Below are 24166 nucleotides of genomic sequence, written 5' to 3' on the forward strand. Positions count from 1 at the left end.
TTATTTATTTAGTAATATTCTACTGAATTATTAAGTATTCATAAGATTTTTTATGAGCTTAAGTAGATGGCAAAGTTATTCGAAGACGAACTAGCATCGGGTATGTAAACACCTTTTTGAGAAGTAAACGTAATAAAGATTCCGTGAGTGAATACTGTGATAATCCGACTCCTCTCCTTTTCCCGAACATATCTATCCGTTCCATCGCTTGCCTCTAGTATAATACTCTAACCATAAGTAATAAGGTGAGTTATAAGCTAGAAAGCCTTGAGTGTATGGTGATGTGTGATAACGGTGGTGGTGGTGGTGGTAGTAGTAGTAGGAAGAGGAGGAGGCAGTCTATATATCTGTGTGTATCTCCATATCTGTCTATCTTTCTTTGTTTTGTGTCTCTGTCGGCATCCATCTTTCTGTCTGTGTCTGTCTCTCTGTGTCTGTCAGCCTTTCAGTGTCTGTGTCGGTCTGTCAGTCTTTCTGTGTGTCTGTCTCTGTGTCCATTTATGTCAGCCTGTGTCTCTCTGTCTTTCTGTGTGTATATGTCTGTTTTTCAGTGTCTGTGTATTTGTTTTATTACGTCCATCTGTTTGTCTCTTTTTTTGTATTTTCCGGTATTTTTGTCTATTTCTGTGATTTTTACTGTTTTTGTGTATGTGTATCTTTCTGTGTATGTGTCTGGCAATGTTTCTGCCTTCCTATGTCTAAATTTTGTGCATTTTTATAGCGGTCTGTCCCATATCAATAATAAGTGGATCCCTCAGGGTAAATCAAGTCAATAGTTGTAATTGTAACTGTCAACTTAGACCATCTACGATAATAGCTAACTCCATTGCAGACATGGATAATCAACATGGTTGAACGCATATAGAATTATCTTGGATCATCAACTCCAACCATCCTGAATTATCACTTTGGGCCTCCTTAGACTATTAACACAGACCACTTTGGATTACTAACTCACTATCTTGGATAGTGATCATCTTGGCTTATCAACTCAGGCCATCTCATACTATTGACTGATGTTGTGTTGTGTGTATGATGTGTGGCCATTCTCTAGGACTTGCAAGGAAGTAGGCTTTTATAAAGAACAAACATTTAGTTTATTGTTAATGTGTAATTGAGGACCAAGTTTGTGGTAGACCAAATTGGCAATGTGGTTAATTAGCAGCAGAGAGTTGGGCTGCACTCATGTTAATGCTATGGTTTTCCTTTCAGACTCATCCTTAGGGACAGGTTGAGAGTTCCCCAGTGGCTGCTTTGTGTTGGTAGAGACAATGGCAGAGAAGTACTTGTTCCACCAGACAGGAATGGTGGAGGAGATGTTCCTGCCAGGCAAGGTGATACTCACCTTCCTGCTGAACGGGCAGGTCCAGCGTGTGCTGCTGTGGGTCAAGTCTTTCATACACCAGGTATTTGTGTGTGTGTAATAATAATATTAACAACAATAATAATAATAATAATAATAATAATAGCCTAGGGTGGTCAGGCCACCCTGTATGTGTGTTTTTTTTTTTTTTTTTTTTTTTTTCCAGAGTTTGTATCTCTTACCTAAGCAGCAGGTCACAGCTCCCACTTACATTAGGTACCTAATCACTGCTAGGTGAAGTAGGGTTACACTGCAAAGTCTGCCCCATAACTTTGTACCTGGTCTGGGATTTGAACTTGGGCCCTCCTGATTGTGAGTTGGGCGTGCTAGCCACTGCACCACTAGTGGCATGTGTGTGTGTGTGTGTGTGTGTGTGTGTGTGTGTGTGTGTGAGTGTGTAAGAAAAGAATACGCATTGGCTAGTTTGACAAAACATTCTTATTTGCTGTAAATCATTAGCTTGTTGTACATGCAACAAAAGAATTAGTAAACATAAAGTAGAAGTATCATATACAGAAAGGACAAATACCTCAAGACCAACACTTGTGAATGCTTGTGATCCTGTTACCTCTTCTTTCAGGGTAAGCTGCTGGATAAGACTGACAGCTTTGCCAACAAACTCAGCATAGGAGATGTGGTACACTTTGACTGCCATGTGTATGATAAGGTGAGTGCCATGTGGATGGGCAAGTTTGCCTACATTCAACCTTTTTTGAAGAATGTTGAATGCTCCATTCCTTCAGCCTGACTAGTATGAGGCATAAGAGACCAAACCATCTCAACAGTGCCTCTCATGCTTTCTCTGATATTGCCACAACTCTGTCCTTTGTCCTGATGTTTTTGCTTCTCCTTCACTTAATTTGTTTCATATACAGGAGTCAAGCGACCATTGCCAGTGGTATGCCGCTCGGGCCAGCAAGGAGCCTGTGAGTGAGGCGAGTGTGCAGCCCAACACCAAGGTCATCAACCGCAGTGGGTATATCTCAGAGGTGGATCCTGGCAAGGGAGTGATCCTCTTTGATTTTTATGACGAGGTGTGTTAACTGCTCAAGAAAACAACCACTGGTCATATAGTTCCTTGTAATGTACACTATGATTCTGTTATTTCTGGTACATTAGTCATTAAAACCATATCATCTTGGCTTTAAGAATATCTTGTATATCTTGTTTAATTTATGTTGCTCTATTTCACAATCACAAGGATGAGCATTCAGTACACTCCATCTGTGGTTATTGTATTTGATGAACACATTATTCTGTCAAGAGTAAGAAGAGCATCACAGAAAAGACCATCTGAGACTGCAAAGAAGTCAAAGACATTCATAAGTAAGAAAATAAGTACAGTAAACAAAATGATGATCATGAAAACAGTTACTCCTCTTCCACCCCATCAGGAGCAGCGAGTGTTCTTTATGCGCTCCAAGTTCTTCCTCTTCGGCAAGCGACTGACCGGCAAGCGCAGTCTCCAGGAGTTCCTCAGTGAAAATGACCCACTGCAGTTTGATGCTGAGATGTGCGAGCCAAGTGATGAAAACTATAACTGTAATTGGTTTGCCACTCTGGTGTGGAAGGGCAAGAAGCCAGTAGGTAAGTGGCATGGTGGCAATGTGGGGATGGGGATTCATAGGGGAGATACTATATGGATAAGTGAGGGAAGTGATGGGATGTTTACAAAGCTGGTAGTGTTTGCTTTACAGTGGTTTTTGTTTTCATTTGGTAAATAATTTTATCTATTTTTCATGAAGTGTTCACCTGGTTTTATTTTGCTTCATGTAATTTCAAAATAAATGTTAAAGATTTTTCATTACAATATTTTTTATTACACTCATTATCCATCTCTTCTATATTGATTAGTGTAATTCATGCACTTTCATCCTCAGGCATGGGTCCCGGTGGGCTGATAGGCTATACAGCAGGGGCTACAAATGACCTTGGCATGGAGGAGATAAGCAGCACATCATCAGGAGTGACACCAAGTGGCTATGATGAATTCCCAACCCTGAGCCTCCCGCCAGGCCTCATAGACAAGCAGGGGTACAAGGTAACAGGTTTTGCTTTAGTACACACCTGCTTAGGACTCTGGCCAGGATGAGACAAAGTTATAAAGCTAAATCTTTGTGCTTACATTTATATAATATTAATCTGATTTCAGATAATTTGTTGATGAATAAAGGAAGATCGATTTTGCAATTTGAAAGAGGGTAATGTAAGCATTCTGCAAGTCATCTAGGAATGAATGAAGTCTTTGCTAAGTAAAATTTTTTTTACAAGGGATGGTATGCAGGGGCCATAAAAAAAATGTAAAGTAAATTGAGTTACAAGTGAATAAATCCTCTTAATGTCTGCAATTCCCTGATACTCCCATCTTAAAAGAGGCAGATGCAGGAAGTAGGTTGAAAACATGGTGGAAAGTAGACTGCTCCAGAGTTTAGAAGTGACTAACAATGAAGAGGTAAAGATACAATATCAGTGCTTAGAACATCTATACATTTTTTAAGGCTGTAATGGAATGGTCTCTGGATGTCCATAGGCCTTCGAGGTGAGCAACAGTCCACGGGAGGGCCGTGGCAATGTACTCAAGCTGTTCAATGAAGAGAGTGGCCTTGCCCTGTGGATGGTGCGCTGCAACACCTGGGAGACAGTCTTCTTCCACCGACGTAATGCCTTCCTCGACACTGTCTCCCTCAGGAACTTTGACATCCAGGAATCTTTTTCAGAGGGTAAGCTCACTCTCAGTGATAGCACGTGAACCCTCTGGGGTGAGTTTTTTGGAGTTAACGTGTGAATGTCTAGAACAAGGTACACCATTAAGAAATATTTTGTTAGTGCGAAGTTCATAGAAAACTGATTCACCAAAGGGGAAGTAGGAGAATGAACACCAAGAATTTGGAGTTTATATTTTGAGGGTAATGTAATATACCAGTGTTTGATGTAACTAGTTTATAAGAGCATAGCAGTTTATTTCAAAGCTTACATGTGAAGAATGTGAAAGAATTATAACACAGTGATTCACTAAAAGATAACAATACTAGTAAATTCTTCCTGGTTTCTTTTCCAGGGACATCAGTGGAGATCTCTGCAGTGCCAGCCCTGGCTGAGTTTCCATGTCGGTGGATAGCACGGCGAGTGGTGGCACGGTGCTAATGTACATTCACAATAGCTGGCTATAATTAGGCTTCTAAGAAAATTTCTTCTTGAATATTCTTTTATATGAGAGAATGCAAGTGTTGTGATAGTATAACTTATACATTAAGGTGACATGTATTGTCACTTTGATGTTTATGCTATATACCTCATCCTAGATGTGTTAGGTCACATTTAAGGAGTAAGCTGAAGTAAGCTCACAGCAAGAGATAAATATCTTTTGTTAAAACTTTCATACACTTACTTATTTCCATTTTGCTGCATTCCATATTTTTCATGGATAATTTTCTTATTTCAAATTTTGTCAACAATATATGGTCCAAAATGATCAGATAAAATTACATCTCTTTCCTGATTAATGGTCAAAAGGAAGGACTACAAGCCATTACCTTATCTTCCAAGATAAGGTCAATAATACACAAAACATATTAACACCTTTTATACTGAATCTGAGTTAACAGTTGTTAAAGTTTAATATTGATACACTGTAACCTATGTATACAAGTAAAAAAAAGTTATGTACCTATATATTTGAAAGATCAACTAGGAATGGACGGATCTGTTTGAAACCAAAAGATATGTAAGAAAAATTTGGCTTGTTACCCTTGGCCAACACAGTGACACAGGACATACATTCAGACAGACATACAATTTTTTTTTTTTCTTACACCTGTCAAATCATTTCATGCAAGTCTCTCTCCATTGCCTCATTCACTCTGCCTACTTCATGTCTGGTAATACCTAGTTCCTAGTTCTAACGATATATATATTTTTGTGTATAATTCACAATGGATATTTCTTTACTCATAATTGCCTTTGCTTATGTACTAATTGTTGTTTAAAATTCTTGGCTGCTGCATATTCATAATCATTCATTATAACTTCATATTCACTCATAGTAGCTGCTACAAATTATTAATATAACTCAGGTGTTTCATGGCTGCCATACATTAATAGTTCTGGAACATTAATCATAGCCCCTCAGTGAAGGCTGCTTAGCATATTCATCATTCTGATACATTGATAAACATGACAGATTTGTCCTAATGTGAAATTTAGAGCAGTTTATAAATGTGTGTGTGTGTGTGTGTGTGTGTGTGTGTGTGTGTGTGTGTGTGTGTGTGTGTGTGTGTGTGTGTGTGTGTGTGTGTGTGTGTGTGTGATGCATTGCATTTTATTTTTAGTCACACCTTTAGTTATCAATTATTACACTTTTCATGTGTGTAAAGTGCTTTGCATAGGATGTTTTGTACTGGTCTGTCACAATAGTGATGAAAATCCAGCTATCATGTTGTTTAGTTTCTTTCCATGTGTGAATGTCATATTTTCCTATGCACTGTTGTAAGTGTTCTGGGATTGTGATTTTTTTTTTATTATTATTATTTTATCAATTTAGTATTCAATACTATTACTATTACCAGTATTTATTACTATTACTATTACCAGACTTCAATGCCAAGTTGTCATGCCATGCTGCACAACAAAGATATCTTAAGTAGGTAATTGTTTTCTCATTGTGATATGGTTACAAATAAAGACTGGATTATTTAGTGTGTTTGGACTTAGCAGCTACATACATATCCACCAGCTGAAGGCACAACAATACTTTGTAAATGCACACTTGAAGCACACAATCATGGCCTTTGGTTTTAAAACACATGACTACAGCAGGCTAACCAGCAAAATATGCATCCTACTGGAATGTGAGATTCTCTTGCTGGAATTACTGTCATTGTTGTCGTTGTACATTTTTTGCCACAAACTTGAGCCACAAACAGGATACACAGAACACAATCAACAAAAAAAAATAAACTTGGCATCATCTACAGGTTATTTACACTTTCAGTCATAGCAAAAGCATTGCATTGTACATCTTAAATACTTCTATAAAACAATGGAAACTATCATGAGTGTAATGGAAGGAGTACATCAGCATTATTATTGAGCTGTAGGTATCAAAAATACAAAACATTAACATTAGTGTAAAAAAAAAAAAAAAAAAAAAAAAAATGAAATTCAAATTAAATGTAAAATTTGACACCTGAAAATTTTAATCAGAAATAAAACAGAATTTGACACTTGAAAATTTAAGTAACAACAAAAATATGGCATGGAGTGGGAATATATTAGTAGTATTATGGATCAGATGCCATACTTATCTGGTTATCAAATTGGCACTAAAAAACACAACCTTCAACTTAACACTTTATACAACTGCTAGTGACACATACCCATTCTGAACACCACCACTCAAGCCACTAATATTCTGTGAGCGAAACAGAAGGCAGTGTGTTATTAAAGATGGGTTGATAATACTGTGTTCTGGGAATGTAGCTGAAGAGAGCCCTCTGGATCAAGGCCTCCTACAATACTGTGTAATATCAATACCTCCTTGCCTCTAGATGGCCAAAATGAAATTCCCACAATGTAACAGTAGAGGGTTCTTCATGAGTGAGCAGGAATAGCTGTACCTTAGTAAAAATTTTAATTTTATGAATAAGAAAATATTCATTTAACAAATCAAGATACACATTTAAAAACTGACGGCATGGAGAGTCTCCCACTTGTGTGAGTGAAATGATAACCAAGGCCTAACTGGAACCATTTGTTATACCTCCGATGCAAATAACTATTGCCACTTTAGCCTGATGTTGACTGTGACATAACACATCCTCCACTAAAGTTATGTCTAATACTAGTTTATACTAATTTGTGGATGCTTTTATGACAATGAAAATAGAGTGGTGATTTTTATGTTCCACTCCTCATCCCTCTCATCAAGTAAAACAACAATCAAGGCTGACACAACCTCAAAACAACACATTAGTCATTTAGTGTAAGAAATATGCCAAGTGAAGATCAAATTCAATTACCAAAAGAACTAAGATTTTTGGAAACATGAACTAGGTCTTTATACATGGCACAAGAATAAAGTATCTTGTCATACTGTCAGCAAGGAAGTGTTACAAAATGAAAAGGGGGAGAGGAAATAGAAAACACTTCATTCCCTTACAATAAAAATCACATGGAAGTCCCTTTACATTTTAAACCCTGAAGAATTGCATATATCTCAAAGGTAACATGTTTGTATCTCCCCATAAGAGATAATCCCTCTTTGTGCTACTCCATGAAAGCATAAAAACTTTATCCACTAACTGAAGCTGTCAATATAACTAATTCATTCTCTCTGAAACTTCTAAAAAGAAATTCCAGTGTTTGAACTTCTGAAGATCATTCTCTCCCTTTCTAATTCCTCCTCAAAGCTTTTCAAAATCTCTAATTATACTAAGTATATACCCTCCCTATGAAATTATTTTTTCAACTTCCTGAAGAGATTGCTGCCTTCCATACTCCCTTAAAACCTACTTCTTCCTTTCATCATTTCATGGACAAGTTTAGAAGTCTCATATATATGCCATCTTTCTTCCTTGTATCACCTCTTGGTATGTGTACCACCCTCCCCCTGAAGCCTTATATACTTAATGTGTCTTCCTTTGACCAGATCATGCTAGCAACCCTGAGACACACTGCAGCTCCTCACACAAATCTTATCAGTAATGGACGTATGAATCAGATTTTTAACTGCTGTGATAAAAGCAGATCCCCATTTGAGATTAGAACCTCATACAGTAGCAAATACACAAACAGTGACATACACACAGAACCTAACTCACACTGCCTTAGTGCAATGATTGCCCTTTTCCAGAGTGTTAACCATGAAAACCCTTATGTACATGCCTTGAAATACTCTGAGGAACAATTTCACAGAACACAGCTTCAAAAAGTAGCAATCAGATGCCACCAAAACAGTCTCAGTAAATTAGGCTTACCGGACGGTCTCCTGAACAGCATCACCTTCAACACCTGACATCTGGGTGATGCTTCCTGCCACACCATCATCAGGGTGGCAGTGGCAGCACTCACTGGTGGTGGTGATGGTGGTGGAGGAAGCGAGAGCGCAGGATTGGGGTGAGGAAGCCCACCAGGAAGGTCACAAGGAGAGTTGAGTTGAACAGCAGGTCAAGGGAGGTTCCTGGGGCTGACCCTCGGAGTACATCTGTGTCTCCTGTTGCGTGAAGGTATGTTGATGACAGGTCATGGTTGATCGACTCACTGACTGACTGAATATTTGTGCTTCATTCTGAATGATCTTACCTAATTTAACCTATCCTGACACACTTCAGCCAATCCTATCCTAAGCTGATCTAATGTAAGCTGCTGTACTCACCCATTTGGAACTTCCAGGGAGGGGAGGACTTCTTGCCGTCACCACCTCGAGAAAATGCCAACACACGCAGCATGTAGGACTTGCCAGGAGCCAGGTCAGTAATGTAAGCCTCCAGGGGTGAACCGATGTATACAAAAGTGTCGTTGGCTGTGGTGAAGTCCTGGTCGGATTCCCACACTTTGATCTGTGACAAGGAAAAGGAAGTGTGTTTGGTAACAAGTCTGGCATTACCTATCAGATGGCTGGTTGCTATTTGAATGCTTTTCTCTTACTTTTCATTAATCACTTCACACATGCCTTGTTTCCACTTACAAGGCTTCAGTAGTGTGTGTGTGTGTGTGTGTGTGTGTGTGTGTGTGTGTGTGTGTGTGTGTGTGTGTGTGTGTGTGTGTGTGTGTGTGTGTGTGTGTGTGTGTGTGTGTGTGTGTGTGTGTGTGTGTGGATGGGTGGGTGGGAATGTACTCACCTTGTACCCAATGAGAGGTTCCTCCATGGGTGTGGGGGTGACACCACGCCAGGTGACACGGATGGTGCTGGGGTTGATTGGGTACACTTGGACAGCATTGGGTGGCATGAGGGGTGGGTGGCGCCAGGTACGCTCTGTGGGGGAATGGACGAGTGGTGAGGCAAGGATTGGGGCAGAGAGGGAGAGTGAATGAAGGAGAATATAAAGATGTATGTGAGATTTGAAGGACAATAAGGTAATGAAGACATTTCCCTTAAGAGCACCACAAGACTAAAGAAAACATGGCAATTTTTTTTTACCTATCCAATCTTTTCAAATTATAACATATTTCATCTTTCCACAATATAAAAATCTCCTATATTCCACTACCCACCCACACAACCACTCTCCATCTCTTCATCACATTCTCAGTCCTTTCCGTAGTTACAAACAAGTGTTATTTCATGATATCCACTCACCTACTCACTCAACAAAACCTTCATCCATCCATGCACCTTCCTATCCTTCTCTTACATTCACCACAAAACTCTTTCAATCATACATTTTAACATAACATCTGCAAAACTCACCCAGGAATCTTTCACTCTCAGGTCCTGAGCCAGCTTGGTTGTACGCCATGACTCGCACCCAGTAGAAGGTGTTTGGCACCAGACCCACAATGAGGCCGTGTGGCTCTGTTCCTCGCTGCAGCTTGATGATGTGGTCTGTCTCATTGTCCACACGTCTCCAGTACTTGATCTGCAAATACATGAATCCTTCTCTCTCTCTCTCTCTCTCTCTCTCTCCTCATTCACAGGAAATAGAGTGATAGTTTAGAAATCTACCTAATACTTCCTTAACCCTTTTGCTGCTTTGATGATATTCAGAGCACTGTAAAAACTTATTTATATGATTCCAAAGAAAAGAGAGAATAGGTTCCTTTCCTCTTGTTTCTTTTGGGAGGCATATTCTTTTTTTACCAATTTCTCATGCCATAAGCTGGTCTCTCTGACACATGTCCTTTCATGGCAATGAAAACATTTAAGAGAGAAGAAAAAAGTGCCTAAAAAAGTTGTAGGTGATTATGGAAAAATTCTCTAGGAGTGAAAGAATTAAGGGACACTCATAGCACTTTCAAAATTGCACTCATTCACTCACAAAGATAAAGTACAAAACAATGGAAAACAAAAAAATGAAAAGACCAAGATGTTAAGAAAATTCTCACATCAAACAACACAAGACAAGAGACACGTTCTTAATAACAAATAACTCATCCACCCCATCAGCTCCAAACCCTCCCTTACTCACTCGGTAGCCGACAAGTTTGCCTCGAATGTTCTCCCTGGTGGGCTCAATAGGCTGCCAGGTGACATTGAGGGAGGTGGCATTGTGGGCAAATGCAGACACCTCCGTAGGCTGGACCTGGGGCATGTCCTCCGCAGTGAAGATTGTCACAGGCTCACTGATTGGACCTGGACCAATATTGTTCCATGCCTAAAATAAAGAGAATCAATTGTGGTATTGCTTTTCTCTCTCTCTCTCTCTCTCTCTGTTTTATTATGGCACTCAGAAACACTATGGCATTCCATTTCTTAATACTGAAGTACTAGGATATATATATATCTCTGCTCCTCTCATTGTGTTCACTCTGTCTCTATCCCAGTGCTTTATTATAGTATTCAAAAGCACTATGGCATCCTTACTCTACCTCTATCCTACTCTTTGCTGTAGTAGAAATACTGGAATATACATCTGTTATCTCTACTTCTCTCATCATCTCCCTCTTTTCATTCAACATGATTTCTTTCCTCTGCATTACTTCTTCCTATTCCTCTGTCAATCTACATCTGACTCCATAAATTCATCTATCTATCCAGAGATCTGTTTCCCTCCTTCCCTGAGCTCACCAAAAATCACTAACCTGGATCTTCACTTCATACTCTGTGTAGAAGTACTTGATGGGGTTGACATCCACCACATGCATTCCTACATTGCCTCGTTGCCTCAGTATCACCTTCTGGAACTCTGTCTCTGGGTCCAACACTGAACGCCGCCAGAATAACTTGTAGTAGATCCCAGGGGCATTCTGATGCTCTCCAGACATAGGCTGTAGGAGGAGGAGTAATAAAGTTTTGGGTGTAGGTGAAGGGAAAGTTCAGTTATATTGGCATGGCATTGTTGGGAAATATAGATCAAAGGGAAAAGAATACATGAAAATGAACAGTGAGTCAACAGGAGGTAAGGAATGGTGATAAGGAAGAGGGAGAGTACAACACACATTACAGTCAAATAGGTAATGAAGAGATATGGTTCATGATTTATGCCAAGTGTAATGCATTTCAGATTAAGGTAAAATTAATTAAGGTCCTTCCTATTGTTCTACTTCTTTCAGGTAATACTACCAAATATTGCCAAATGGATATACATCTCTCTTTAATCCATACCTCCCAGGTGATAGTAAGATCGCCAGTCTTGCCTCCGCCACCACCAAGGTTGTTTGGGATGGTAAACGGACGGTCTGGCCTTGTGTTAGCCTGAATGGAGACACATGCAGTAAATACTTGTGAATCTGGTTAAAAGGCAGTTTTAAACAACAGACACTGTGATGTATCTATAAGTATTATATTACATTGTACAATATTTAACATGTCAACACACACACACACACACACACACACACACACACACATACCTGAGGTGAGGGGCTGGAGTACTGTCCCTCCCCAAGAATGTTGACAGCTTGCACCCTGAACTCATGAGCAGACCAGGGGGAGAGCACGTCATCCAGTTGATACTCCATGCGGCCATTGGTGGTGTCAATGAGCTGCGGGAGTGAACAGGTGGAATGCCCCATTAGTAGGTAATTGGTGGGTATTCTGAACAAGGAGACTAAGAAATTCTTTAAATTTTCCTTCCCATCTATTTCTTTAAGTGTGGAAATTAAACTCATCATCTCAAACAAAATAACAAGGATATGTGACTTTGTCTTTTTGTGTCTCCAAACTCTCTCTTCTTGGGCCTTCTTGAACAGACTTATTCCCTCCTTACCACCCAATGCTCCTTGATCAACACAGTCCCTAAATACTTTCCTAATAGCCTAAATAAACTTCCTCTTTCATACTCTATTTGCTTCATCAACCCATTGTTGAGGCAGTCTTCCATCTCTCTTCCCTAAAAATCTCCTATAAATTCCTTCTTTCCAGTGGTGTGGGCAATCTTGCAGTCCACTCTTCCCTTTCCCAGCAGTCTCCATCCCTAATATTTCCTCCTATCTATATCTCAACCAAAGTTCCTCAAATACTAATTCTTCTGTATAACCTTAATATTCCTTCTCTCTCTTTCCCACTCCTTACCTCTGCCTGTATATTCTCTGCCACTGTTATCCACTTTCGGGTCCACTGAGTGCGAGTCTGGATGTTGTAGGACAAGATGGGTCGGCCATTACTTGCACCATTGGTCCATTTCACTCGGCCATTTGTGCTGGTCAGGTCCACAGCTGTCACTCCACCTGAGAAAGTACACCATTGTTAATGTGATGACTCTTGTTGCTACTGTGCACAATCCCTCAGCTGCCCAATTCATGCACTTAAACTTAGTTAATATTACAATTTACTCTTTCTTGTTCACAATTACCTCAACATCAACAAGAAAGGGGTCATCATGACACTGTACCTGGCGGTCCTGGTGGGCCATGGACAATAATTTTAGTGGATATGGAAATCTTGGCCACAGGTGTCATGGCCACACACTCATACACACCAGCATCCTCCATCTGGATATTTGGTATCCTCAGGTGGCCTGCACGGAAGCCCTGGGATGAAGAGATGAATGAATGAATACAGGCTCTTCTTTACAGCCATGAGAAAGAGAATGGTAGGAAAGTATGTTTGCCTTACAATCTCATCAGTCTGAGTAATCAGTATATCAAAATTCAAAGCCGACATCCTCTGTAAATATGGCCCAGTCAAGACAAGAAATGTACATGTACACATTAACAAGTATTTCCTCAAATCATCATTGTTTCTTTTAATATCCCTATTTTTCCTTGATGGATTGGACAGTCAAACATTTGGAGCAAAGTTTCCTACTCTAGATGCCCTTCAAGCATTCCTTCAGATATAAATCCAGTAAGCTAGTAAGAAAATAAACACAAAAATAGTCTTGATCAGCAATAATCTATGTATTTTGAAGCATAAACTTTGTGAGAGAACTTTTAAGTTGCAATGATGACAGACTTTACCTTCTGGTAGGGAGGGTATCTTTTGGCAACATACACCTCCTGCTCCCTTCTCTTCAGATAGAGGGAAGACTCATATGGGTTGTCCTGTGGGAAGAAAGGCCTCAATTAAACAAAGCAATGACCAACATCAGGTTGTGTTATGGATGCAAAATGATGTTTTTTCAAGGAAAAGCAAAACTGCATGCAGATGCTGAATATACTCACATAGAGGTTGTACCTCCGACTCTGGTAGTCATAATCATAGCCCTGTCATGAGGAACGAAACAAAACAAGTGAAGGTAAAGGATAATGGCAGATTATGTAGAACTAAAGAAAGAAATCAACATAAAAAAAAAAGAACACAAAGCCAAACACAAAGAAATGTTGGGGGAAAGCAAATATTTGAGAGTTGAAAATTAAATGAGTACAGGGAATCATTAAAATATATAAATCTATACACATAATACAACATAGAGATACTGAATACAATATTATAGACAAAAACACAAACAAGCTCAAAAAATTATACTGGACAAGCAAAACAGTGACAGACTCCATGGAAATCAATTCAAACACACACACACACACACACACACACACACACACACACACACACACACACACACACACACCTGCATGTAAGCAAGGTGTCGCAGGTACTCAGTGTCGTCCAGTTCAATCCTGAGTCCATTGTGGCGCCAGATATATGATTTGTCCAAAAGAGGATCTATATATGCCTCACACTCCAGGGTGATGTTGTCCCCCTTGGCGGTTATCACTTCCTCAGGTGGACTGCGGTAAAACTCTGGCTTACCTGTGTGGGAGGGAGAACTGATAATGTTCTAACAAAGAATATCCTACTCTGAACAATAACCATGTCTCCAATAAAACTTAAGAAAGTACTTGCTACGCTGATACTGACAATAATTTTCTCCAGCAGATTGCAAAATAGTATGAATGAGGCCACCTGATAAAAACTATCCTGTCATGAGCATTGAACAAGTCTCCTATCCTATCCTCACCATATTACAAAGAAAAAGAAGTGAAGGACAAATTTCTTTCAAGTAACTGGCCATTTCTCAAACTTGTCAGGAAGCATCTGATAAAAAGTACCATCAATTAAAACAAACTGATAAATGATCAACAAGTTCATAAATGTACACACCAGGCTAATACCTATAAAGAAGTGTAGCCAAGATGAGAAATCTACATGCATATATATATATATATACTCGTATATATATATATATATATATATATATATATATATATATATATATATATATATATATATATATATATATATCCACACCAAATCAGTTTAATAAGTCATAAAATAAACCTGATACAAGTCACCATCGTCCTTCCTACAGGTGCCAACACAGAAATCAACTCACGCAGGACTTCCAGCCACCCATAACTGGTGTCTGATCCATAGATGTTCTCAGCTGTGCAGGAGTAGTTGCCTCGGTCCTCACGGGAGACAGGATCAATCACCAGGTTACCATTGCGCAGTATTTTTCTCCTTCCACCTGCAGGAGAGAAGGGATTAATGGAAGAATGTCATCATCATCATCATCACCATTTTTATCTACACACCAGTCACTCTTCATGCTTAGCTTCCTTCAGTATCTTCTACTGTAAATAGCAAATCTTTTCTCTTACCACTCTTACTTCTCTCCAACTTTTCTCTTACCATTCTTACTTCTCTCCAACTCACTCTCTTTGTCACTCACTCACCATTCCCAATTATAAGTCCATTTTGTCGCCATGTAAATTTCGGTTTTGGTGCTGCCTCAGGATTACACACAATGGTCACGTTCTTCCCCTCAGCACCATACATCTCTGTCTCCAGCGGCTTCTTGCGGAACGTTGGTGCCAACTCTGAAGAAGGGACAAGATACTATGAGATTAAAGATGGGTTTTTCCTTTCTTTACCGTCTACAACTAATCACCATTTCTCTTCTTCACAACTCTGATGAACCCTCCCCTCCCTCTTGGGTACTCACTTAATACTTTGAGCTGGGCTGAGGAGTAGGAGGTGCCCAGTTGGTTGGTTGCTATGCACTGGTATACAGCCTCATCAGACTCCTTCACCCCTTTGATCTTGAGTATGCTGTCCTGTGAGCAAACATACATACTTTGACAATACTCCTCACACCTTTGTGTTTATATGGTCAATTTACAATATAGTACAGTTTTTATTATACTTCACATTATAATACTATTGTTATGTACAAGTATGTGTGATCACACAGATGTAGGGATTTCTGTGTTCAGCTAACACCTAAAAAATCTCAGGTTCAGATTCCTAGCTGGGCAGAGACAAATTGGGTTTGTCTCCTTTTTGCTATAGCCCCTGTTTCCCTGGCAGTGAATCCAGAGGTACAAGATATAGGCCAGATTTTAACCTTGTTTCTACTCTCCTGTATTTTCAATTTTTTTTATGGTTCACACCACATCCTGAGATCATAAACAATGTGAGATATATAAATAAAAAATGAATGATCACAAGATTATCAAGGGAAAACCACACTGAATACTATGCACCAGGAATACTGCATTTTGTTTGTTATGGAGAAATTGATAGCATGCTTTATTTATAAGTGAGTGATATACGTCTCAGTCTTCCTGCACCTCCACCCATTTTACCATGAACCCAGAACTCACTGCTAACTCATAACGCTCCTTTTCATCTTCAGTCAGTGTTTCCAGGTTAAGTGGTTCAGAGTTTCGCAGCCATGCATAGTCTACATCAGGGATGCCAAATGCCTCACACTCCCACATGAGGTCTGCATCCTTGGCAATGAACTGGTCTTGAAGGCGAATGGTGAAGCTTGGCTTGGCTGCAGGAAATATGAATTGTATGATGATAATGGTGAGAGAGAGAGAGAGAGAGAGAGAGAGAGAGAGAGAGAGAGAGAGAGAGAGAGAGAGAGAGAGAGAGAGAGAGAGAGAGAGAGAGAGAGAGAGAGAGAGAGAGAGAGAGAGAGAGAGAGAGAGAGAGAGAGAGAGAGAGAGAGAGAGAGAGAGAGAAACAAGAATAAGAAACTTTAAAACAGATCTAATTTAGTTATAACATCTCAAGATGACAGAAATATGAAGAATACAATAAAGAAGAGAAACAAGAATAACCCTAACAACAAATTTAATTTAATTACAGTATCTTGTAATGCAAGAAATATGAACAATACAATGACCACACAATGAGAAGGTTGCAGCATCTCTCACCTTGAATACTGAGGGCAATGCTGTTCTCGATGGCCACCCTGGTATTATGGGCACGACACACATAATCACCCATGTCTGAGGGCTCCACTTTGGGCAGGATGAGGACCCGGTTGTAGCTAAGCAGCTGAGCACCTCGAGGGAGGGCGCCACCACGCCTTGTCCAGTTGTAGGAAGGAACAGGACTGGTGGGGAAGGAAGAGATGCAACTCAAATAAACTTGGTGGAGTACTTAAATTTCTGGTGATAATTTTTTTCCATCTCCTTTTAGGAAGCAATATAAACCAGTGGCATTTTTTAGTTAAACAAGCTTCTTGTACTAGTTTACCTGTTTCACTTCATCTGTTGCATGATTTTCACATGAAAATATATCTCATTCAGAACAATCCATCAACTTACCTTTCAATGATATACTTTCCTTAACTGTCTATGTAATACTACTTGTCTATATCTCTGTATACTTAAAAGAAAAATGCACTCTAATAACTGCTACCCTATCTTCCTGTCATGCCCTGGAGTGACTGACTGACCACACATCACCATCTCCTCAGACAAGCCGAGACTCACTATCCAAAAGCGATGCATTCCAGCCTGACGTCCTCCCCTCTGATGGGAGCCTCAGGGAAGGCCTTGGGGAAGTTGTTGGCAAACTTCAGCTGCTGGTAGTTAGCTGTTGTGGGGAGCAAAGAGGTTCTTGTACATCTTGTCTCAAAATGAACTGAACAAGCTAGGGAAACAGTTTTGGCTAGTGTCTTAGTCTACATATACATATAAAAAAAAAAGAGAATTAAAAAATTATCAAAAAGTTAATGTGAGTATAGAGTATAACACCAACTAACATGAAACACCTAGCAAAAATTCAAGCCACATGCATCAAGGCACTACTAAGGCAGTATGATGTTTGGGGGAGGGCAATCAGGATGAAAAACTAACCAAGTCAGGAAAGTACTAATTAACACAGAAGGATAAGTACTGTGAAGCACCAATGACACTGCTGAACAAACCCACCCTCACCCCACCCATCGAACATGGCCTGGCAGACTCACGGTGAGGCACCACATCCAGGTTGAAAAAGGGTCCGTTCTTGCCGATCCCTGAGACTGTGCTCATGACGTTACAACTGTATAGTCCATTGTCAATCATGTCTACGTAAGAGAAGTACAGGTTGCCATCCTGAGAAACCATTGTGCGACGGTCCTCCTCCACCAGGTTGGGGAAGAAGGTACGAGCCCAGTAGTAGCGGACATCTGGGGACACAGACAATTGTTGCCACTTAGCTCCTTTACCCTATATATTTCTTTATATAAATACAGTAGGGTACACGACAACAAACATAATTCGTTCCAATGCAGCATTTGTTATGGCAAATGTGTGTTATGGCGACTGAAGAACCTATGGGAAAAAATTAATTGGTTCCAGGGAAAAGATAAATAAAATAAAAAAAATTCTAATTTAAAAAAAGTACAGAGAATGAGCACATTTCCACTACTACATTTGAGATAACACAAGAAATATATAAAGTATCCTCCTGAGTTTTGCACTCAGTCCTAGATTCTTACCATCCCAAGTTTCACTCATTATTACCTCAAGTTTCGTGCTGCTTTGTCATGTATCAGTCACATTTACTGTCAGTCTCTCTCTCTCTCTCTCTCTCTCTCTCTCTCTCTCTCTCTCTCTCTCTCTCTCTCTCCCCTCTCTCTGTGAAAGTAAGAACAATCCTAAGGATTGCTAAACAGAATGAGAATGATTGAGAATGAAAATGGAATTATATATATGAGTGAGAAACAGCAAGAAAGGATGAAGCAAAAATGACATAAAATGAATAATGGGGAGAGAGAGAGAGAGAGAGAGAGAAAGTGCAGTATCACTCCCATGAGAGGGAAGATGACAGGGAAGGAGATTAGAAACAAGATAAAAGAAGAGAGAGGAAAGGAAAAAAAAGGGAAGGGTCAGGCAGGGGATAGGTGAACAGTGGCTTGCACAGCTGGTGAGTTAGTCTTGCAAGTTTTAGTTTATTATCCTGATTAATTTTTATCAAAATTTCAGTGCTCGTCCGAATGGCAAGTTTGTCTTGCCAGTTTTGGTTAGTTATTATGAATGAATTTTTATTAAAATTCCAGTGCTCGCATGAGTGGCAAGTTCATTATGGAAGTTTTAGTTCATTATTCTGATTTAATATTCATTAAAATTTCAGTACATTATTGCAGTTGTACATTATAATGACCATGCATTGTCACATATCCTACTGTATACTACACCATATTCCTGAAAATATTTTTCATGTTTGCTCATTCAAATACTGTCTTCTGGTCTTGGGGATTTAAAATTCTGCTGCATCTTCACTGTGTGGCTGTGTCAGGAAAATGGAATCATAGTTGTAGCAAAATATAATAATATTGATCTACCTATATACTAAGCTAACATCTCCACAAATGGGGTAACTGAAACAAAGCAAGCGCGCGCGCACACACACATACACACACACACACACACACACACACACACACACACACACACACACACACACACACACACACACACAAACTATATTAATGATGAAAATGGCAACAAGATGACAAAAGGATGGTTGAGCAGGGCACAGATGGCCCTCAGGATAACAATGATGAGAAGGACAATAACAATAAAACTCCTTCAACTTACCAGGGAAGTGTTGTGGTGGGTCACAATAAATGGCTTTCCCCCAGTACTGGCTACCTACTTCATGTGAGCGCTTCAGGTTAAACTCAGCCACATAGGCAAATGATAGCTGGATGCTCTCGGAGGTGATGGAGCCAAATTTATTTTCAGCCCGACAATGGTACTTCCCCCTGTCCTCAACCTGTTGACACATGTGTGTTAGGAGGAGGAGGAGGAGGATTACAAAGTGGTAGAAGATAGGAGGTTAAGATTAGCATATGAGGGGAGGTTTGTTTATTTTGAGTAATTACTTAATGATATGCTAATCTAAAGATCTTTCAATAAAGTAATCCCTCCAATATCTATTGTCATTTATCCACAGCATGTTCAGATGTTGCATTTGTCTGGATATTGCACATCTCATTGATTCTCATCATTTACTGGACATCAGTAAGTAATGTTATTGTACAGCATTACATATATATGTGTACAACCAATTCTAAGACATATTTCATCTATGACATTTGTTACAAATACTAATTTACAGATTATTTTTCTTATACTCTTTTTCTTCTGTCTGTCCTACATCTATGTGTGATTTGTACGTTTTGTGTATGTATGTGTTGGATGAAGCCTTCCTTATCAAGCAAGGAAACTAATATTAAATTTGTTCACTTCAAGTGATAACACATTACATAAAATCATTCTTGGCCAGGAAAGCAAGCATATGCTCCATGGTAAGTCAACAGGTGACAGAACAGCAGAGACATGAATGCAACCAAGTGTCAGCAGAAACAGGAAAAAGTTGCAGTTGTGTAGGTGTGTGGAAAAACAACTGTAAATGTGAGAAATACCACTCATGAAAAATTACTGCAAATATATATGGCATATCTGCAGATGTAAAAAATGAATGCAAACATGCTATGTATTATATCCATGCTTCCATGCACAGCTTACATACAGATTATTTATGTGGATAAACCACTTGTTTGCCACAACACTAGTCACACTGGCTTGCCTGTGAAAGAGGGAGTGAAAAAGACTTGTGTCACACTACATGGTGGCAGCACTGCAGCATTGCAAAAACACAAACAAATGAAAAGTGCCTCACTACTGTGGCACCACTGCATCCACCACACAGTGAGACATCATACTGCGTACAGCCACACCACTGAATCACAATGAATGTGAGAACACAATGCTCACATAGTTCTAAGCCATGCATTGGCATTGCAATATTGTGTCCTGCCAGATGTGAGGACAAAAAAATACACTCACATAGTTCTGGCACTGTCACATGACCACAGTGTAACAATGTCCAAAGAGTGGCACACAGTGGGAAGCTTGAGTTGTGCTGGTGGCTGGTGTATGTTACATCCAGATAATGAAAAGTCTAATTATTGAACACCTGGACATTGGAGGGATTACTGTACTAATATATGAGAGGCACCAGAGGATGAAGATAAAATGAGAAATGACAAATAAGAGGAACAATAGGAAGAAAGAGCTAAAAGACAATAATAACATGTAAAGGGCAGACGTGAAAAGGTGCACACACACACACACAGAGAGAGAGAGAGAGAGAGAGAGAGAGAGAGAGAGAGAGAGAGAGAGAGAGAGAGAGAGAGAGAGAGAGAGAGAGAGAGAGAGAGAGAGAGAGAGAGAGAGAGAGAGAGAGAGAGAGAGAGAGAGAATTTTCTTTATCAGAGAGAGAGAACACAGCAAGTTACAAAGAATGTTGATTAAAACATTGGGGTGAAGGAATATGAGATGAATAAAATATGCCTGCCTGGTTAGGATTGTTGATGATGAGAGTCCCACCAGACACAGTGAATCTTGGGTCCTTGAGTGGATCAATGGCACGTGACATGATGGCTTCATTCTCATAGCTCTCCTTGTACCAGGTGTAAGTGGGTGGGGGGTACCCTTTGGCTGGGAAAACATGAACAGTAAAATCACAAGAATGGAAGGTACTTGATACTCCTTATTAAAGGACTCTACACAACTCGCACAAGAGAAGCATAAACAGCCAGCATCAACTCACCAAGACACGTGACTGAGATGTAGTTGATGACCTCCCGCCGTGCCAGGTCAAAGATCTTGTCCACAGGCTGCAGATCAAAGACTGGCCCTTGAGGCACCTTGGTGGGGTCCTGGATCACCAAGCCATACTCATGGTCACGTTCCACTGACTCATCAATGATGCTGTTGATATTGGCTTGGGGGATCTCACATACATAAAGTAGGGCCTCTTCCCCATCCACCATGAACAGACCCCACTCCTTGTGCAACACTGAGTAGCTGTATGAAGAAGGAATGAGTGAGGGATGGACACAGTTGAACCTAGGGCTATGTGTATAAGTTAAACCTATGTGATGGGAAATCCCAAGTTTTAACCTAAGAGAAAAATGAATGAAGGATGGAAGATACTGTTTTGTGTCTATACATACATATGGCATATGTGTTCAATTATGTGTGGATTTCTTACCCTGCAATGTGTGAAATATGATAATATAATAATGATACAAATGCCACATATTTTAAATGTGAAATTAAGTCTCCATTCCATACTAAAAAAGATTGTAGAGACCCAAAGACCACCAACTACTAACCTGTATGCAAGGAAGCTGTTCTGTGGGATGGCTGCCTGTTCTGGTAGGAGTGCCTCCATCATGTCCTGGTAAGAAGAGCCATCACCCTCATTCTCCCAAAAGCCTGGAGTCTTCTGGTAGCCACCCGTGTACCACTTACGTAGGAGAGGATCGTTCTCATGGAGGTAGCGAGTGAGGAAGCCGTGCTCTTCCTTATTACTTACACTCACCAGGTCTGAGCCTTTGCCATATGCCTGTAGTAAGGGTGGGAAAGGGTTTACACAGCTGAGAAAATGTATGCAAAATGTATGTCACAATATTGGTGGAATGATAACTTTTCTGGTGCCACAAAATAGATGGTCCAGTAAACTAATACAGATCCTAGTTAACAACCTGGCACTGTGCCCTGGCCTGCTGCCTGGTCTTGACAGGAGAACGGATAAATTTGTAGCAGGACCCTTTATGTGTGGACCAGTTGGTAGGGCAGGTCTTCTCCACAGTGTTTTCCAGTAGGGGATCCACCAGGATGTTGTTCTGAAGCAACTGAGCACGTCCTGCTGCCACCACCACTGTGGCTACACTTACTAGCGCCCATAACCCCATCTTTCTGTAGAACAAATTGAGACATTTATTACAATTTTAATACAAATATTTACTTTTCAGGCTTTATGTAACAATGCAGTATGTAATAACAACAGCACATCCTCCAGTCAAAGAGACTTTCCTAATCTTGTTATGATATTCTTTAATTCAGTGGCTGGGGGCTAGACATACTAGGTCGTGAAGGAAGTATACAAAATCAAACTGGGTCGTAATGAAAAAAAGGTTGAAGAACACTGACCTAGCCTGAAATGAATAAAACCAAACTCCAAACTAATCTAACTTAAACTACTCTAACCAAACTTAGACCAAACCTGACCTGAATTATCCTCAACTCATCTTACCTAACTGAACCCACACCAAACTTTACCTGACCTAACCGAACTTGGAGCAAATAAAATCTAACCTAACTCAAACTAACCTTGAAGCAAATTTAACATCATGACTATAAACCATTTCAGTGATAACAAAAAAAATTGCTCACATCTCAAAAATACCGTGAAAACCCTTCATAAATTTTTATGCTGGTCAACAATAGCAAGAGATGGGTGATACGTAATGGCATGTCCCTCTCCCCGCAATGATTTCCTCCTGATGCTTTTCTCACCTCTCCTTTCGGTTCTCCTTTACCTCTATCTCCCACTCACCTGTACAACAGCTGTTGCCACTTAGGGAACTCTTCTCACCCTGTTCCCTACAAGCACAGCGCTTCGCAGGGTTCAAATAAAGCCATGTATTAGAGGAACACACACCTGCTGGCCACACCCCGCCACCTTCTCCGGGGTTTAAAAACAACTCCTCCGATCACACTTGTCCTGTATCCTAATTATAGTTTTCTTTCTGTACGGTCCTCTGGTATATTATATAACTACTGGGAAAAGCGTGAACTTTAACAAATTATTTTTTTTTATTTTTTTTCATTGGGGTTTCTTAAGGATAAGATAGATTATTTATTTGCTCTTCTCGTCTAGTCTACATCTGATCTCAGGTGTCCGAACGCGGCTCCACAGGTGAGCGCTGCGCGTCTCATGCAGTTTCTTCCTTGATTTCTCACTTTGTTACAGGACTCTCTTTCATCACTCGCGACCCACTCCTCCATCTTCCAACCAAAAGGTCTTAGAACTTCAAATACAATTAATTACTTTACAGAGTAGCCGATAACTGTTGTAGCACAAAACTAACAGACAATTAACATAATTGGTATTATTATCATACATATTCACCTGTCTCTCGAAAAAAAAACAAAAAAACATTGTTCTCAGTGAAGTACTTGGGTCACATAAAAGTGGTGTTTTTTTTTTTTTTTTTATGCAGATGATGTATTGGTTATGGGTAAATCGGCATATGAGCTTCAATGTTTTCTGGATGTTGTATGTGGGTATGGAAGAGACTTTTAAATTATGTTTAGCAGTGAGAAAAGTAAGGTAATGATTCTGAATAGGTTAGAGGATGAAAGTAAGGCGGTATGGAGAATTGGAGTGAATGAGTTTAAAAAGGCACAAGAATACAAGTACTAAGAGATGTGGATGAGTATGAATGGGTGTGAAAAGGCAAATAATGAAAAGATAAGCATGGTGAACTAGTGGGAAGTGCAGCAAGGAAGAGAGCGAAGTATGACGTGCAGGGAGGAGTGTGGAAGAGTGTGGCTGTGCCGAGTATAATGTATGGTATGGATGTGATTGCGTGGAATGAAAGTGAAATTGATATGTTA

General features: G+C 39.9%; 2 protein-coding genes across 4 annotated transcripts; one reads left to right on the forward strand and one right to left on the reverse strand.

Moving 5' to 3' along the window:
• Positions 1-85: 85 nt before the first annotated feature.
• LOC135112720 (uncharacterized) lies at positions 86-6055 on the forward strand. 3 transcript variants are annotated; one of them, XM_064027474.1, is made up of 8 exons: positions 86-245; positions 1213-1406; positions 1944-2030; positions 2239-2397; positions 2758-2950; positions 3244-3404; positions 3894-4083; positions 4422-6055. In XM_064027474.1, exons 2-8 carry the CDS (start codon positions 1272-1274, stop codon positions 4505-4507), a joined length of 1011 nt encoding a protein of 336 aa, XP_063883544.1. In that variant the 5' UTR covers positions 86-245; positions 1213-1271; the 3' UTR covers positions 4508-6055. The 3 variants fall into 3 exon arrangements, with proteins under 3 accessions (XP_063883544.1, XP_063883545.1, XP_063883546.1); XM_064027475.1 differs by having other exon boundaries at positions 112-143; XM_064027476.1 differs by lacking the exon at positions 86-245 and adding an exon at positions 329-349.
• Positions 4932-23260, reverse strand: LOC135112716 (contactin-like). The gene is made up of 26 exons (XM_064027467.1): positions 23103-23260; positions 22249-22462; positions 21877-22109; positions 21309-21565; positions 21054-21196; positions 19289-19466; positions 17674-17874; positions 17195-17297; positions 16631-16812; positions 16070-16245; positions 15409-15520; positions 15140-15283; positions 14797-14931; positions 14032-14213; positions 13625-13666; positions 13421-13504; positions 12853-12991; positions 12534-12688; positions 11873-12004; positions 11625-11714; positions 11102-11287; positions 10489-10674; positions 9771-9939; positions 9202-9335; positions 8736-8919; positions 4932-8573 (listed from the first exon to the last, which is right to left on the reverse strand). The coding sequence occupies exons 2-26, from the start codon at positions 22456-22458 to the stop codon at positions 8428-8430; spliced, it is 3903 nt and encodes a 1300-aa protein (XP_063883537.1). The 5' UTR covers positions 22459-22462; positions 23103-23260; the 3' UTR covers positions 4932-8427.
• Between the last annotated feature and the right edge of the window lie 906 nt (positions 23261-24166).

This window comes from Scylla paramamosain, chromosome 24 (genome assembly GCF_035594125.1).
Source record: "Scylla paramamosain isolate STU-SP2022 chromosome 24, ASM3559412v1, whole genome shotgun sequence".
Taxonomy (NCBI): Eukaryota; Metazoa; Arthropoda; class Malacostraca; order Decapoda; family Portunidae; genus Scylla; species Scylla paramamosain.